The sequence below is a fragment of the Arachis ipaensis genome, chromosome B03 (assembly GCF_000816755.2).
Source record: "Arachis ipaensis cultivar K30076 chromosome B03, Araip1.1, whole genome shotgun sequence".
Taxonomy (NCBI): Eukaryota; Viridiplantae; Streptophyta; class Magnoliopsida; order Fabales; family Fabaceae; genus Arachis; species Arachis ipaensis.
Window position 1 is genome coordinate 29543692 of NC_029787.2, and position 18504 is coordinate 29562195.

An 18504-nucleotide genomic window follows, 5' to 3' on the forward strand; every position below is an offset into this window, starting at 1 on the left:
GTTAAATAATTTCTAAAATTTTTATTTTATTTTAAATTATTAATATCAAATTTAAAATTTTAAAAATAAATATATAAAATTTAATTTCTTAAAAATAATAGGTTGAACGTTGAACCACTAGAATAGATAAAAGATTGTAATATTTCACCGTCAAAATACACACATCAGACACAAGTGTTGAATGCAGGAAGATAGTTTCCTCTTAGAAGTTAGAACATAACAATTCGTTGCGTTCATGGAGTAAGTCAATTTTATTGACGGCTATCGTTGGAATTCTACCGCAGCCAAATTATATTGTACGTCAAAGGAAGGAACATACATATTTCATAACTTATCGATGGAATGATGGATACAAGGCAGGGAAAAAGGAAATAACACACACCAAACTTTGGTTCGGGCAACTAAATTATGATTTCTGGAAAAACAATATAAGAAATATGCAAATACAAAGGCAGACAGAAACTCCATTAACCAGTGTTCTGCATGCCAGCAGCAATACCCTTCATGGTGAGGATGAGGGTGTCTTCCAAACCAGGAGCATATTCACTTGTTGGGTTCAGTGTTATAAGTTCATCAGCAGGTTTACTTATCTCTATATACTCTTTTGAGATGTGCGGTCGCAAATTCACATTGTAGTTCGGATCACGGATACGTTTCAATGTGTAAGCTTGGCAAACGTTCAGGGTGGTAATGTAAGAATCACGCAAGCGGAGCCTTTGTTTTAAGTATGGATCCCCTTCAAGAAGATCTCTGTGTCCACACACCTGATAGTAAAGCAAAAGTGAAAATGAGCTTTGAGTATCAGTCCATTGATAGATTCAACTGGAATGATGCTTGTAGCACATTTTAGAAAGGGATTAGCGTTTACCTGAAGCAGGAGTTTCTTGGTTTCGTCAAACTTGGTCCTCAACTGCTCCCCAAACGACCATAGATCTTGTGAAACAAGGAGCTTATCATACAGGGCAGCTATGCCAGGGTCTCCCTTGGCAAACACCATTTCCACTAAATCAAGAGTGACCCTGAAGAAAGGCCACTGATTGTACATTTCTTGCAGCATATGAAGATTCTTAATATCCTTCCCAATAACATGTCTAAATGCTTCCCCGAAGCCTAGCCACACCGGAAGATGAAACCTTGTTTGTGTCCAGGCAAATATCCAAGGTATTGCACGGAGAGTCTCAATGCCTCCACTTGGCTTTCGCTTTGCTGGTCGACTTCCTATGTTCATGCGGCCATACTCCAACTCTGGTGTAGCCTACATTTTAGAGAGTTGAGTTATGATGATTAAATTTAAATACAAAACTGGTTAATAGAGAGAAAATGAAAAATACAAATTGATGTTTGCAGTTTATATCTTACCAGACGGAAGTACTCAACAAATCGAGGTTCTTTGAATACAATAGAGCGGTATTCCTCTGTAGCAATGACAGCCATCTGATCCATCAAAGCCCGCCACTCTGGTTTGGGTGAGATTGGAGGATGCATTCCGTGTTCTAGAGTTGCAGCAGTGTAACGTTGAAGTGTTCGGAAACATAAGTGCTGCTCTCCAAATGATTGTTCAATAACTTCACCTTGGACAGTTACACGAAGTGACCCATGGATTGTATCCGGAGGTTGGGATAAGATAGCAAGGTGGGTTGGACCACCTCCTCTCCCAACAGTTCCACCGCGACCATGGAACATTGTTAGCTTAACACCATACTCTTTAGCTACCTTGATAAGTTCCTCTTGGGCCTTATATAGCTGCCATGCTGCAGAGAACCTTCCAGCATCTTTACCTGAATCAGAATAACCAATCATAACTTCTTGCTTTCCGTTGATTCGGTTTCTGTACCAGTCTATGGAGAACAACCGAGCCAAAGCAGCAGGAGCTGCCTCCAGATCTGCAAGTTTCTCAAACAATGGGACAACTCTTAGTGGATGCTTGACATGGCATTCACGTTGCAGAAGTTCAACTGCAAGCACATCAGATGGTGCAGTTGCCATTGATATGATATATGCTCCAAAGTTATCTGCTGGCAGTTCAGCAATAACATGAAATGTGTCCAAAACATCTTTAATTTCTTCAGTTTTGGGAAGGTCGCGCCCAAACAGTGGCCGTTTGCCACTCAATTCAGACAAAAGCCATTGCTGCCGTTTCTCTTCTGACCATTCCTGGTAGGAACCAATTTCCAGATGCTTGGTAATGGCATCCAACACATCAGTATGACGGTCTGACTCTTGCCTGATATCAAGCCTCACTAGTGACAATCCAAAAGTAGAGACTTGCCGAAGGAAATCTAGAAGGCTTCCATCGGCAATTGCCCGATCACCACAAGCACAGAGTGATCTATAGCAAAGTTCCAGGGGTTCCAAGAACTGTACAAGATTTGAACTTTCGTTAGTATCTGAAATATAAGTTATCTGCTGCAGAATGATATTTATGGGTATTAGGTTTCAGGTACTACGCAAATTTTCACCAAGTATCTTCAGACATCAAAGGACAAGGCAGTAATGGATCTAAATGTTTGATACATCAAAATGAACTTTTATCTTTTTTCTTTTGATGAGTAAGCAACAGCAACAAAAACAAAGCCTTATCCCAATAAGTGAGGTCTACTACATAGATCAAAAGATACCATTGTATCCTATCACGTGTCATATCTATAGTGAGAATGTTTAGATAGAGATCTCGCTTGACCATTTCATGTGTAGGTTTTCCTCTACCTCTAAAGACAGAGGATACTCATGCATGATAATTGTAGTACACAATCAAACTCAAACACCTCTAGCGACCTGAGCACCCGAAATCTATTAACAACCAACGCCTAGAAAACCTCGATTCTACCCAAATCTATCCCTGCAAACATTGGTTGCTTTTGACCTAAAATAATCCTAAAAACAAAAAGGTACAAAAAGTTTGAACAACAATATACCACCCAAGATTAAGGTTCCTATCCTAATGAATAGCTCCTTTGAAGCACCAAAAGATCCACTCAATAGCATCACCAAAATAGCCCAAGTGCACAATAACCTCCACCCTGATCTTTAAAAATAATAGCAGCAAGCCAAAAGCATAACAAACCAAATAAGAAAAGCATACACCACACCCCTTACAAAGAAAATCCAATTCCAATCTCACCACAGGCGTCGTAATTTATCCTTCTAGGCAATGAGCTAGTTTGGTTGTACGGTTGGGGAAGTATTTCTTTAAAAGCAAAAGTTAAAGTAGAAGCAAAATATTATTTTGCATTTAGATGTAATTAAAGTATTTGAATTTAACAAATATAGTTCTTATTTTCAAAAACATGACAACATTATGTTTGGATTAAAAAAAGAATACTATATACTTATGTTTAAATAAGTAATTATTTGATATTATTTATATTTTAATATTACACAATGCTCATAAACCAGAGCTCAACATATTATAAAACCACACATGCCCAAATCCCACATGGAAAATCCAAGATACATGAACTTTTTTCTCTCAATTACATCCTTCTTCAGGGCCAAAATTTTAAGGACCAAATTAACTCATAACAAGGTAAGTATTGATGAAAATCCAAAAACAAAAGGTGGATAAATGCACAAGGCTCCCACATGGAGAGATCCATGAAAGTATATAAAAAGCTTCCCACAAGTGCAAAAGCTGTTTCCATGTTAAAAAAAAGTTTACATTTGTTTTTTACTTTTTATTTTTTAATGCACTGAATTTAATAAAGGAGGCCAGGGAGGTGCTTACAAACTTAATAAACAACCAGTGGAGATGTCAAATGGTTGAGTAAACACATGAATTGCAAGAGTTGGGAATATTACATTATCAAAAAAAGATAGAGAATGGATTACACCTGATGGTAGAAGTTATAGGGAAAGTTGGTAAGAGCCAATTTATTACTTGCTGTAAAGAAAGTTAAAATGGACATATATACCTCCTCAACATTGGTAAAAGTTTCTTCCTCTGGAATTTCAGAGTGCCCGTGTGCTAGCAAATGGCGAGATCGCTCACGAGTCTGATAAAGCCTATCCCTTACTTCGCCCAGTAACACACGGTATGGTTCATTTGGGGGAATGATTTTCCAAAACTCTGTCATTAAGAAGAGTATTAGTAAGTGAACTAAACAAACCTATTAAAAAATTTACAGCATTTTCTGCAATATTTCAATAACTAACATTACATAATAACAGCTGACATTGTAATATGGATGTTCTTATTAAATAAACTAATAAACTATATCTTGAACTACAGGAAGGAATTTAGTGAACACCTATATAGTGCTTAGCAACTGCATCTTTCCTGGAAGATCTGTTAAGTTCATCTGCACGTACACGCAGCTCATCATTGCAACGCCACATTGACAGCTACAGATACAAGGTTGCAATTAAGCAAACTGCCAAAATGGTGCAAGAGTAATAAACCACCCACAATGATTATTTTAAAGAGCTGATAATTACTTCAAACATAAGATCTTCTATCTGGGAATAATATAAATTAGCAGCCATCATTCTAGCCAATAAACAAACATCCCTTGTCACTTCAGGAGTTACTCTTGGATTGCCTGCATCATATTGAACATAGTCAGAGGCATTTTAACTTCATTCTTAGAGAAGATTAAGAGAAATGTGAAACATGTCACAAAGACATAAAATTAACTGAAAGTACCTAGCTAAGATCCACATTTGGTATGATAAATTTGAAGAATTTATAATTTCTAAACATGGTGGCAGCTCCCCTCCCCTCATTTTTTCATTAAAGATTTTTTTTTTTTTTGAATCGGATAGGATTTTGTTGTATTTTAAAGATAATTATGCAGATCTTTCCATTTCTCCCTACAGTAAGAAATATACTTTTGGTCAAACATTAGAACCATACCATCACGATCACCACCCATCCAAGAAGAAAATTGAATAAGAGGAGCATTATAAGGGACACGTTCATTTATCCCTATATTCTTCAAAGCTGTATCCAGCCGACGTAGAAATTTGGGTACACCAGTCCAAATTGTCTCATGGAAGTAGCTCATCCCTGCTCTCATCTCATCTTGCGGGGTTGGAGGAGTCCTCCTAATTTCATCAGTACGGAAGGCAGCTTGGATCTACATGAACAGAATTAACAAATGAAATTGATTAATAAAATACAATTTACTTGAGCATCCTCTCTTCTATCATTTGAACTTCTGCATGTTAACTTCAAACAAAGGCATTGACGTGATTTTAAAGGAAATCACATGGAGAACAGGTCCCAACATAAGATTGCAAGTAAAACATGTCAATCCATGTCCCATCCAGGAGTTAGGAGTTATTCGTACCAATGAAGATTCCCATTGCAATGTAATAAATGTTTACTTGCATAGAGGAAGCCAACTGAAAACACTACACAAAAGTCACTTTTGGGTTTCATTGCTGGCTGTAATGCCCAAAAACTAAGCTACTGATGGCTTGTTTTAAAAGCAAGGAAAGAGAAAATTCAGACACAGATAGCACAGATATAAACAATTCCTGAATTGCAACTCCAACAATCATATTATGGACCAAATAATTTCCTCATTGTTCAGGGTTATCTAAATAAAATAACATAAATTTTCATTCGAACGAAATTTCCATTTCTGTATTTTTTAGTTTAACAGAGAAGTATAAACCATGGATACCAAGAAAAAGAATGATCTGCTTTGGAAAAATCAAATTGGAAGGATTTGATATTCACCTCCCTCTGTAGAGCCTCATCAAGTTCCTGCTTGTCATCAGGAGTTACATCTTTGGCATATAATTGAGTTAAACAGTTTCGTATCCTGTATAGATGAAGAATAGATTAATAGCTAAATTTCTTTATTTTGCAAAATAAATTAGAAAAGAAAACCAAAACAACATGGCAGAGAAAGAGAGAGAGAAACCAAAGCATAAAATTTAAAAGCAAACCTTCCATGCTTCTGAAGCAAAGATCTACGAACAGATTGAGTAGGGTGAGCTGTAAGAACCAAATCAACGGTCTGGTTTTTCAGTGCTTCAAAAACTTCCTGAGGAGACTTTTTTAATTCCACTACAAGCTTCTTGAGTGTTTCTTCAATGTCTGATTCAGTAGTTGCATTGTTCTCATCAGCAAAATCTCCCTTTTTCAACTTGATCCTTCGCCGATGAGCAATCTGGACCTCTTCTGCTAAGTTGGCCAAGTTAAGCATATGAGAAAAGGATTTGGCGACGACAATTGAATCACCAGCATCCAAACTAGTTATCAGATTTCCAAGTTCGTCCAGTTTCTTAGAGTCGTGTTTCCCTTCATATTCAGCAGAAAGCTCGTATACTTCTTGAACCTGCAGAATAACAAATAACTCATCAATCTAAAACAGTTTGTAAAATATCTGAATTCAATAAATAATTAGAGGTAAGCATATAATCTAGTATACATAAGAATAGAAAAGGAGTAAACATCAAATTTGATCCTCCGCAAATTTCAGATCCTTCAGATCGGATACTTTGGTGCTCAACAAATTTTTATTCGTTAGAAGTTCTCGAGAATTATTCCACCAAACAAATTGGTCCCTTTGTAGCTTTTAGTCAAATTTTTAATATATGCATTAGACAAATAAGTTTTTGACAAATTTTATTATAAGAAAACTAGATTTAAGACAAATTAGTTTCCTTTAGAACAACAAAGGGACCAATATGGGAGTAATTATTGAGGACTTCTACATAATAAAAATTTGTTGGGGAATAAAATGTCTGATTTGAAATTCTTTGTTGACCAACTTAAGTGTTTACTCATAGAAAAGATATGAGATAAATCCACATAAAGATTGATATCTCAAACCTTGATTCTTGCTTCTATTTCACTTCTTATTACCTCATGCAGAACCTCCAAACACCGTGAGAAATTTTGTCTCCATGAAAAACGAAAGCAAAGTGCCACTTCGTAAAGGCCAAAATGTTAACCAAAGGCCTCAAACCAAAAGTTTGCAGTCTCATCTTTATCCATTAAAAGTTTAAAACAGCTAAATTTTCAATATCAGAAAATGACTCAGCCATACACACACACACACACACATACACATAAACATACACATACAGATACACATACACATGAACATGAAGTAAAGTTTGCCTTTCACTGACAAAAGCATCGTAAAGTTCTTTCTCATTAGCACTTTTCAAAATCAGTATCCAGATTCCAGAATTCTTTGGTATCTTTGATTCCACACTTTTCTAAAGCCAAGCCAAACGGATCAACTTGTACTTTTGTTTCAAAAGTTGAGACATTTGGGATCACAGCTCCAGTAAACACATACAAGTTTATTAAATGAAAAATGATCCAAAACAAATTCCAAGGAGTTGAAATCAGAAAAAAGAAACTCACCGTTTCTTTCAGATCCTCTCCGTGTAAGTCCTGAAGAATATCAAGGAAGCGATCCAATAGCAGAGCATCATACTCAATCAGTTTGTCATCTTCGCTCACTTTTGCCGGAACCAGCTGCCTAAGTTGGGCATCAATGGATGCCATCTTTTCCAACTTCTTTGCCATTGCAGCAACCTTTCACTTCCTCCCCTTACCTGCCAGCATAATCAAAACTCAAAAACCAAAATTCACGAGAAGAAAAGGAACTACGGAACATGGAATCGTGAAACAAATTAAGAACCATCTTAGTCAAACTATGAAGAGAGCCAAAACAGTTGATGGAGAAGAAAACAAACGGAGATATTGAGACCAAAATTCAAATGGATCGTGCTATTTGATAGTACTTCGGCGTACAGAAAAAATGCACATGGAACAGTAACAAGAGTGAAAATGAAAAAGTGAAAACTGAAAGTTGTAACTTTCGGAGTCATTAGACGTGTGATGAAACAGCGATTGGAGTGTAATAGTGTAGTACCTGTGTAAAGGGCCAATAAAGTTGTCAGAAGAGGGAGAAATAAGAAGAAAACGATGATGAGAATTTAGAATGGGTCAGAAGGAGAGAGAAATGGAGCAAGTAGAAGTGAAAGAGTGCCAGATCCAGACTCCAGAGTGGTGGTGACTGGTGAGTCGTTATATGGAAATCAGCTGCTGAACAGTGAAAAGTCTGCTAACTTGCTCACTCTAAGTGAGTGTAGTAGTGGGCCAGTACAGAAATGCACCTAAAAGTGGGCTGATCGGATAATATTCGCGGTAATTATTCGCATCCAATCTAAATTTTTTGGATATTATCCGATCCACAGAACCATCGAATCGGATTAGATCCGATCCGCATTTTGGTAGGATAAGATTGCGGATTTAGTAGTGATATCCGTAGATCAGATTCGCAAATTCGCATATCTGCACGTCTCATATAAATAGCATAGTTTAAGAAAGTAAATCCTAATTTGATATGAATTTTAGTGTGTTGTTTTATAAATTTTATGATATCTTGTTTTTAATTTTTTATGTTATACTTCAATTTAAAATAATTAAACTTAAATCTTGTATTATTATTATTTTTTTTTGTTATTCAAGAGAACTTTTATCGATAATATTTTAGAAGTAAATAGGCTTAAACAGGTGAAAAATAAATTTTCTGATCAAATCAGATCGGATCTAACCTGAAAAAATGTGGATATCGTAATAACTATATCCGAAATAAGGTAAGAAATTATAATACAGTTGCGGCCAGCGATCGTGGTAGCTTAATAGTATGAGAATGAGTTTTTTTTGTGTGTGACTATGAATCTATGATAATGAGTTTAATATTAATGTATTTGAGATATGTATATTATTGTAATAATTTAACTACAATATTATATATGCTGTGATTAGATTAAATTAAATGCCCATTAATATGGGCGGTTGATTTTTATTTTCAATATCGAATAAGTTGAAAAGCAAACTTCATATGCCTATATATAGAGAAGTAATCTTAGAAATGTTACGACACAGCAATAAAAACATTCCATTCTCTCTTTTTTACTATAATATTCTTCTTTTTATACACTACTAATAAATTCTTTCTCTCTTTATCTTTTGTGGTTTTAAACTATAATATTTATAATAATTAATAAATAGATAAACTACTTATATTATAGTGATATAAGAGCATATTTATATTTCTGTATTGTATATTCTTTATTTATTTTCACAACACGTTATTAGCACGAGACTCTGATCAAATTTTTAGGAAGACTCAGGTAACAAATTTTCATTATGTCGAAGCTCTCTCATCTTGAATTCAATGCTCTTGATATATCTGGAAACAATTATTTATCATGGATACTAGATGCTGAAATTCATCTTGATTCAATGGATCTTGGAGATACCATTAAGGCTGAAAATAATGCATCCCAGAAGGATAAAGCCAAAGCCATAATTTTTCTTCGTCGTCATCTTGACGAAGGATTGAAAAATGAATATCTCACGTTAAAAGATCCTGCAGATCTTTGGAAAGACCTTGAAGAAAGGTATAATTATCAAAAAACAGTTATACTTCCTCAAGCCCGATATGAGTGGACGCACTTGTGTCTGCAGGATTTTAAATCCATAAATGAATATAATTCTGCAATGTTTCGAATCACCTCACGAATGAAATTATGTGGGGAAGAGATAACCAACCATGATATGTTGGAGAAAACTTTCTCGACTTTTCATGCCTCGAATGTGCTCCTGCAGCAGCAGTATCGAGAAAAAGGGTTTAAAAAATATTCTGAGTTAATTTCTTGCCTTCTTGTTGCTGAACGCAACAATGAGTTGCTCTTGAAAAATCATGAAGCGCGCCCAGCTGGCGCTGCCCCATTTCCTGAAGTAAATGCGGCAAATCATTACCCCAGAAGAGGTAAATGGCAAGATTTTAATAACAAAAAAAATTATGGAAGGAAAATGAATTATATTCAAAAGAGAGGATCTCACCAAAAGTAGGATAAAGAAAGAAATATCGGGCAGAATAAATCAATAGAGGATAAGTGTTTCCGTTGTGGTGGAAAGTGCCATTGGTCACGTACCTGTCGTACCCGAAGGCACCTAGTCAATATTTACCAAGCATCTTTGAAAAAGGATGACAAAGGAAAGAAAACAAATTTTGTTTCAAATGATGCTGAAAATTCCACCACTCATTATGATGTATCTGATTTTTTTGAGGACCTTGAAAGAAATATTGGTCATTTGATTAATGATGGAATAATTTAAAATGTGAGATTATTATGTATTCATGTAAATAAATAATGTAAAGAATTTATTGTTAAGTTTTATTTTCTATGTATTTAAGTTTCAAATGTGATGTATATAAATAATGAAATATTAATGTTCATGAATTTTGAAATCATTAAATGTGTCAAGTTTTAAAATAAAATTTCAGTATATGACATTATTTTATGTACAGTGTTTCTTAAAAAAATAATTCCGATCAAGTATTCAATTTAACTGTGCATACTACTCATTCTATTATTATTATTTGTCTTTGAAGAAAATGGCAAGGATATATAATAAAGATGTATGCCTTGCGGATAGTGCAAATTCGCACACCATTCTCAAAAGTGATATATATTTTACCCATCTTGTGCCAAAAGAGGAATATGTTAATACTATTATTGGCTCAGGCAATGTGATAGAAGGCTCCGTTTGCGAGATTACTGGCTCAAATTATTCGATTAAAAGCACAATTTCTAGAAAATCCAATCAAAGCAATTCGTCTTGATAATGCTGGTGAATTTACTTCCCAAGCTTTTGATGCTTATTGTATGGCTAATGGAATAAGTGTTGAACATCCAGTAGCTTATGTTCACACACAAAATGGGTTAGCAGAATCACTTATTAAACGCCTCCAGTTAATTGCTAGACCTTTACTTATGAGAACAAATCTCCCAACCTCGGTTTGGGGCATGCTATTTTACATGCCGCAGCACTTATTCGTTTGAGGCCAACGAGTTACCATCAATTCTCTCCTATGCAATTAGCTTTTGGCCAGCAGCCAAATGTTTCCCATTTAAGAATATTTGGTGTGCGATATATGTTCCCATTGCACCACCTAATCGCACCAAAATGGGACTCCAAAGAAAATTGGGGATATATGTTGGATATGATTCTCCCTTTATAGTGAGGTATCTTGATATACAAACCAGAGATGTATTTAAAGTCCGGTTTACGGATTGTTATTTTGATGAATCAAAGTTTCCAAGATTAGGGGGAGAGAATAAGCTTCCTGAAAAGGAACTTAATTGGAATGCATCATCATTGATGCATTTAGATCCTCGATCAGGGCAATGTGAACTAGAAGTTCAAAAGATTATACATTTGCAAAGAATAGCAAATGAATTGCCTGATGCATTTTTCGATACAAAGAGGATAACCAAGTCGTATATACCAGCGAAAAATGCTCCAATTCAAATTGATGTCCCAGTTGGACAAATTGCCACCGAAGCAAATACACGCTAGAAGCGTGGCAGGCCTGTCGGTTCCAAAGACAAAAATCATCGAAAGTGAAAAGAGGTAAATAATATTCCTGTTGAAAGAGACATAGTAGAGACACCTGCAGTTGTTCAAAATTTTGATATAGTTTTAACGCCAGAAGACGTTCAGGTACCTGAAAATTGTGAAAATGACGAGATCTCGATAAATTATGTATTTACAGGAGAGAAATGGGACCGAAATAAGACAATTGTCAATGAAATATTTGCATATAATGTGGCATTAAATATCATGCATGAAAGTATGGATCTTGAGCCAAGATCAGTCGAAGAGTGTCGACAAAGAAATGATTGGCCAAAATAGAAAGAAGCCATGAAAGCTGAATTAGAGTCACTTGCAAAACGTGAAGTTTTTGGACCTGTGGTCCGTACACCTGCAGATGTAAAACCTGTTGGATACCGATGGGTATTTGTGAGAAAACGAAATGAGAAAAATGAAGTTGTGCGCTATAAAGCCCGACTTGTAGCACAAGGTTTTTTACAAAGGCCTGGTATAAATTATGAAGAAACGTATTCCCCTGTAGTGGATGCAATAACATTGCGTTATTTGGTCAATTTATCTGCATATCATAAACTGCATATGCATTTAATGGATGTGGTAACAGCATACTCATATGGCTCATTAGATCGGGATATCTATATGATAGTCCCTGAAGGACTAAAGATATCTAAACCATCCAATGAATATTCGCAAGGGTTATACTCAGTCAAATTGCAAAGATCTCTATATGGTCTAAAGCAATCTGGATGAATGTGGTATAATCATCTTACTGAGTATCTGGCCAAAAACGGATTCAAGAATGATGATATCTGCCCGTGTTTTCATAAAGAAATCTGCATCTGGGTTCATTATAATTGCTGTGTACGTTGATGATTTAAATATTATTGGAACTCCTGAAGAGATTCCAACAATTATAAAAACTCTAAAAGAAGAGTTTGAGATGAAAGATCTTAGAAAGACTAAATTTTGTCTCAGCCTGCAGATCGAACATACAAAAAATGGGATCTTTATTCATCGAACAACATACACAGAAAAGATCTTGAAGAGATTTTATATGGATAAGTCACATTCATTAAGTACCCCAATGATCGTAAAGTCTTTGGATATGGAAAATGATCAATTCCGTCCTAAAGAAGAAAATGAAGATATCGTTGGTACTGAAGTACCATATCTTAGTGCCATTGGAGCGCTAATGTATCTTGCTAATAATACGCGACCTGACATATCATTCGCGGTGAATTTACTAGCAAGGTATAGTTTCTCTCCAACCAGAAGACATTGGAGTGGAATCAAGCAAATTTTTCGATATCTTCATGGAACGGTTGATATGGGATTGTTTTATCCCTATGGATCCAAGTCACAACTAGTTGACTATGCAGATGCCGGATACTTGTCTGATCCACATAAAGGGAGATCTCAAACAGGATACCTGTTCACATATGGTGGTATAGCTATATTATGGAGGTCCACGAAACAGACGATAGTAGCAACCTCCTCTAATCATGCTGAAATACTGGCGATTTATGAAGCTAGTCGCGAGTGTTTTTGGCTGAAGAGTCTGATTCAATATATTTTGTCATCATGTGGACTGATTGATCATAAGATAGCTCCAACTGTCCTGTTTGAAGATAATACAGCATGTATTGCTCAACTTAAGGGTGGATACATCAAAGGTGATAAAACAAAGCATATTTCTCCCAAATTCTTCTTCACTCATGATCTTCAAAATCAAGGGACAATTGATGTCCAACAGATCCGTTCAAGTGATAATCTGGCCGATTTATTCGCAAATTCACTCCCAAAATCCTCTTTTGAAAGATTGGTACATGAGATTGGGATGCGCCGATTTTGAGACATCAACTGATGTTGACAAGAGGGGGAGACTGTACTCTTTTTTTCTTGGTTAGGTTTTTTTCCCATTGGATTTTTCTTGACAAGATTTTTAATGAGGCAGTCCCCATCACAAAGGATATTGTACTCTTTTTCCTTCACTAAAGTTTTTTCCCATTGGGTTTTTCTTTAGTAAGGTTTTAATGAAGAATAATCCTAAATGGGTATTCAAGGGGAAGTATTGTGATAAGATTAAATTGAATGCCCATTAATATGGGCGGTTGATTTTTATTTTCAATACTGAATGAAGTTGAAAAGCAAACTTCATATGCCTATATATAGAAAAGCAATCTTAGGAATGTTACGACACAGCAATAAAAACATTTCATTCTCTCTCTTTTACTATAATATTCTTCTCTTTATACACTGTTAATAAATTCTCTCTCTCTTTATCTTTTGTGGTTTTAAACTATAATATTTATAATATTAATAAATAGATAAACTACTTATATTATAGTGATATAAGAGCATATTTATATTTCTCTATTGTATATTCTTTATTTATTTTCACAACAATATATTTAAATTATTCTACTCATAAAATTTATCACACTGCATGCCATTAAACTAATTATATTGGCTAAAGTATTTTTTGTCTCTGATATTAGAACTAAGTTGTAATTTAGTTTTTAACGGATTAAATATCATATTTTAATTTTAAAAAATTTTAAATATTTTATTTTAGTCTCAAAAAATTTTAAATGAATTTAATGTTGTCTCATTATTAAAACTAACATAAACAATTAATATATTTAAGAACTAATAATATTTTATTTCAATACATAACACTAACATAGAAGCTTTTCTTTTGATTCTAAATCATTGATAATTGATTAAAAATATTTGTAAAGTTTTTTACAAGAAGATCGAGAAAATGAAGTGTTATAATAAGGTTTTGGTTATGTTTGTATAACATTAGGAAGAATATTGACTTAACAATAATATTGTTAACATCTATGTTACTCATTCTGTTAACTATTTATTTAAATTTAATGGTAGGACAATATTAAAACTATTTGAAATTTTTTAGAACAGAAATAAGACGTTTGAAATGTTAGGGACCAAATTAAGATTTGACCGAAATATTAGGGATCAAAATAGACAAATAGCACTTTATCACTACAAGAAAAATGCTGAGTACCGTCGGATTTACCGTCAGAAACAATCAGACGGTATAAACCTCGCCGGTAAATGTTTACCGTCGGATTTATTCCGTCTGACGGTAATTACCGTCGAATTCTCCGGCGGATTACTTGCTCGCAAAACCAATTGGTTAGTAGCAGATTTTTCTGACAGTAGTGTTGGCGCCAAAAATATTGTTCTGCGCCATATTACCGTCGAATTATTCTAACGGTAATTCTGACGATAATTTAAAATAAATTGTCAATTTTGATTTTAAATTTAAATTTTTTTCATATAATTAGGGACTTTCATAATTAGTGGTCAATTCATAAATAATGAAGAATTTCTATTTAAAATAAAAAATACAATGTTCAAATAAATTTAAAGTCAAGTACATCAAATAAATACAATAAAATAAAAAACTAATATCTACAGATCCAAGTAGTAGTCGTCGTCAGTCCCGTAACCCTGAGTCGGCAGCACAGAAGGCGGTGACGATGTCCATGTGCCACCAGTAGGACCGCTGCCACCAGCAAGGTTGATGCCAGCGGTGCACATCTAGGCCTGCATCTACTCCAGCGACTCCCTAAACCCCAGCCTGAGCTCATCTATAGATGTCACGCAGGTGAGGATCTCTTGATACCTCTCCCGATAATCGTTAAGCTCCTGAGCCTGCTAGTGAAGGCTGCGCTGGAGCTCCTGTACTTACAGCCTCAAATCCACGCCTTCCTCAGGTTGGATGGCTTGACTAGTGGCGGAGCCTGACGACGACCTCAATGTCAAGGTGGGAGACTGCTGGCGAAGAATGACTTTATCCCATATACATGGTTTTTGTATGGGGCTGAGGCGGTCTTGCGCCAAACCGCATCAGGGTTGACGACTAAAGCCGCAGAGCCATAAGCTTTGCTGAGACTATTGAGTCACGGCCTCTAGTCTCTGTGTGTAGGACTTCTGTGCAATTAACATAAGTTACTGTGACTAGTAAGACAGATATTGTTAATCTCTAATAATTTTATAGCATAAGATAATCAGATGTATGTTTACTCACATAATGGTCATGAGATCGTTGATTAACAAATCTCGCTTTGTTATCCTTCAGCGTGTGGGTGTACTTGAATGTCTCCGCCAATGTGGCCTTGCGGTCCAATGACTTTGACTACACAAGTTGCATTGAAATACAAAATTATTATAATGCCTAATAATGATATGCAAAACAAATAAAATAACAAAGTTATTAACAAAGTTAAAAGAACTACATACCAGCTTGACCTTGATCTTCATGAAGGTCGCCGAGCCGCCGATGTACTTGGACGACCTGGTTGATACCCTATTAGCTCTGTTGGTGAGACGCTGATGCCTGAACGCTGCATTGATCTCCCAATGAGCTAACATGCCCTTCTTTATCTCTGGTCAGAGCCATCCTGTTCGTTGGTCCCGCCCATGACGAACATCATCTAACATCTGCTGGAGCTGCTGACCCATTCTATGGTCGAATATCTTTCAGATGGCCAAGTCGTGCTCAGTATCCTAAATGAAGTGTAGTTGCAACAAAGAAGCTTTAAAATTAGTTAAGCAAGATAGAGGATATAAACTAACTAAAAGGTTTGAAACAGAAAAATGAAAGTAATTACTGCCTATTTCTCAAACCAGGGCTTCCCCGTCTCAGCGGGTCTTCGTGTAGCTGGGCCAAGGCTGGTCGTATATCAGCTTCATGACATTCGTCATCTCCTAAATACATGTGTTTGGGTTCAGCAAAAATCTAACAACAACCCACAAATAAGAATTAACCCTAATCATTAAATCTAGAAAACAGGAATCATAATCATTAAAACTAGAAAACAAAAACTAGTAATCCAAATCAACCTAAATCTACTAAACAGAAATCAATTTTCAGAAACTTTTAGCAATAACAGGAATCATAATCAATAAAACTAGAAAACAATAACCAACAATCCAAATCAACCTAAATCCACTAAACATGAATCAATTTTCAGGAACTTTCAACAATAATAGGAATTATAATCATTAAAACTAGAAAACAGTAACCAGCAATTAACACTTAAATAAGCTAAACTAGAAACAATTCAGGCACTTTCAGCGATAACCATAAACTGGAAATACATGAGCATTGAACGTGTTATTTACCTCGTGCCACCATCAGGCCAAATGCGCAACCGTGTGGTGGGAGCTAGGTGGTGGAGGGGCATCATCTACTGCCTCACTTCCGTGGCTGGACTTTGAGTCGTGGCATCCGTTGCTAGAGTCAGCGTCGCCGTGGATGTGGGCTGCTGAGCGGTTGGAGGCGGTGTCGTCGCTGTGGACAGAGGCACGCAGTTGGGGTTGGGTACCGTGATGAACGGCTTGTCTACTAAACCCGCAACGTGTGGCATGACCGGGTTAGTCGGAGTAGATGGAGAGGATCCAGTAATCTCGGGAGTACCGGAAGAAACCCTTTCTCTATCCTGACCACAGCTACGACCACAACCAGTAGCCTGATCAGCAGTACCTCTTCCTGTCGTCATGTCTACATATATCTATCAAATAATCTCAGTAACAATTTCTCAATAAAACATTCATCAACGCAGTAATTAACAATAATTAACACAATTAGGCAGTTCCAAACACTTCAAGCATTCAAAATCTAATATATTGAAGCAAACAAAACTTAATCAACCTAAATCCACTAAAATTAGAAAACTAAATTGAACTAACTTCGAAACTGATTCAAAATTAAAATTCTAATATTCAAACCTAAACTATATTGAACTAAAATTAAAAAATTATCAAACAATCTTAACAAAACAGTCATCAACGCAACAATTAACACAATTAGACAATTTCAAACACTTCGAGCATTCAAAATCTAATGTATTGAATCAAACATAACTTAATCAACCTAAATACACTAAGATTAGAAAACTAAACTGAACTAACTTTGAAACTAATCAAAATTAAAATTCTAATTCTACTCAAACTTAAACTAAATTAAACTAAAATTAAACAATTATCAAATAATATCAGCAATAATTTCTCAACAAAACAGTTATCAATGCAGCAATTAACACAATTAGACAAATCCAACCACTTCTAACTTAATTAATCTAAATACACTAAGATTAGAAAACTAAACTGAACTAACTTTAAAACCGATTCAAAATTAAAATTGAAAGTCTACTTAAACCTAAACTACATTAAACTAAAATTAAATAAATTGGAAAAGAATTGTTCATTGAACCTATAATGAAGAACAACAAAAATAAGAGAAGACGTGGATGTTGCAGTAGTGGTCATCAAAGTTGTTGTAGCGGCAGATGGTGGTGACGGCAGACGGTGGTTACGACGAAAGAGAGAGAGAGGTAGGGGAAGAAGGAGAAGAAGAGGGGGTGGCGACGACGGATAGGAGGTGGCGAGGACGGTGCTCTCGACGGCGATGGGAGGGGACAACGAATGGAGGTGATGACGGTGATGAAAGAGGGAGGGGGGAGATGGAGAGAGAGTGTGTGAAATTCGAAATGGGGGAGACGACGTTCACGCTTTCATTTAGGACATTGTTACCGTCGGATTAATCTGACGGTAATATTTTTCGTGTGCCCAAAATGCATTGTTTCACTTTGTTATTGCTGGTAAATTCGACAGTAGTCGGTGTGCCAAAAATTTCTTCTTTTTTTCTCTAAATATTACCGTTGACGTTACTTTTAGAAATATTTTTCTGATAGTAATATTTTAGGGTTACGAATTTATTACCTAATCCGGTAGTAAATTCAACAGAAATCTCGTCGTTAACGTTCAACGTTAAATTTGACAATAAATTTGATAGTATTCTGTATTTTTCTTGTAAAGTACACAATTATATTTTATGAAATAGAGTGTTAGAGCAAACGATGAATATAATGATAAATTTAGTGTAAAAGAGATAAAAATATTTAAATGAATGAACAACTAAACATATATGGATATAATAAAAAATGCATATATAAGAGAAAAAATTGAAATAAAAGCTATTGTTAAAAATATGATGAAATTTCATCTTAGAAAGTTTAAATATATATAAAGAGAGGATAGATAAAATATTCGACCAGGAGAATAAATTAGATAAAAAAAAAAAGTAGTAAAAT

The 18504-nt window shown here is 35.3% G+C and overlaps 1 protein-coding gene and 1 long non-coding RNA gene across 3 annotated transcripts; both read right to left on the reverse strand.

Annotated features, from left to right (window-relative positions):
* Nucleotides 228-8012, reverse strand: LOC107630060 (phosphoenolpyruvate carboxylase, housekeeping isozyme). Of its 2 annotated transcripts, none has more exons than XM_016333084.2 (11): nt 7842-8012; nt 7328-7521; nt 5896-6287; nt 5684-5768; nt 4853-5075; nt 4435-4538; nt 4248-4341; nt 3912-4066; nt 1360-2358; nt 869-1255; nt 228-764 (listed from the first exon to the last, which is right to left on the reverse strand). In XM_016333084.2, the coding sequence occupies exons 2-11, from the start codon at nt 7490-7492 to the stop codon at nt 468-470; spliced, it is 2901 nt and encodes a 966-aa protein (XP_016188570.1). In that variant the 5' UTR covers nt 7493-7521; nt 7842-8012; the 3' UTR covers nt 228-467. The 2 variants fall into 2 exon arrangements, with proteins under 2 accessions (XP_016188570.1, XP_020974247.1); XM_021118588.1 differs by lacking the exon at nt 7842-8012 and adding an exon at nt 7663-7787.
* Nucleotides 14788-16572, reverse strand: LOC110269622. The gene is made up of 3 exons (XR_002358393.1): nt 16535-16572; nt 15438-15545; nt 14788-15340 (listed from the first exon to the last, which is right to left on the reverse strand). It is a non-coding gene; the product is annotated as an uncharacterized LOC110269622 (long non-coding RNA).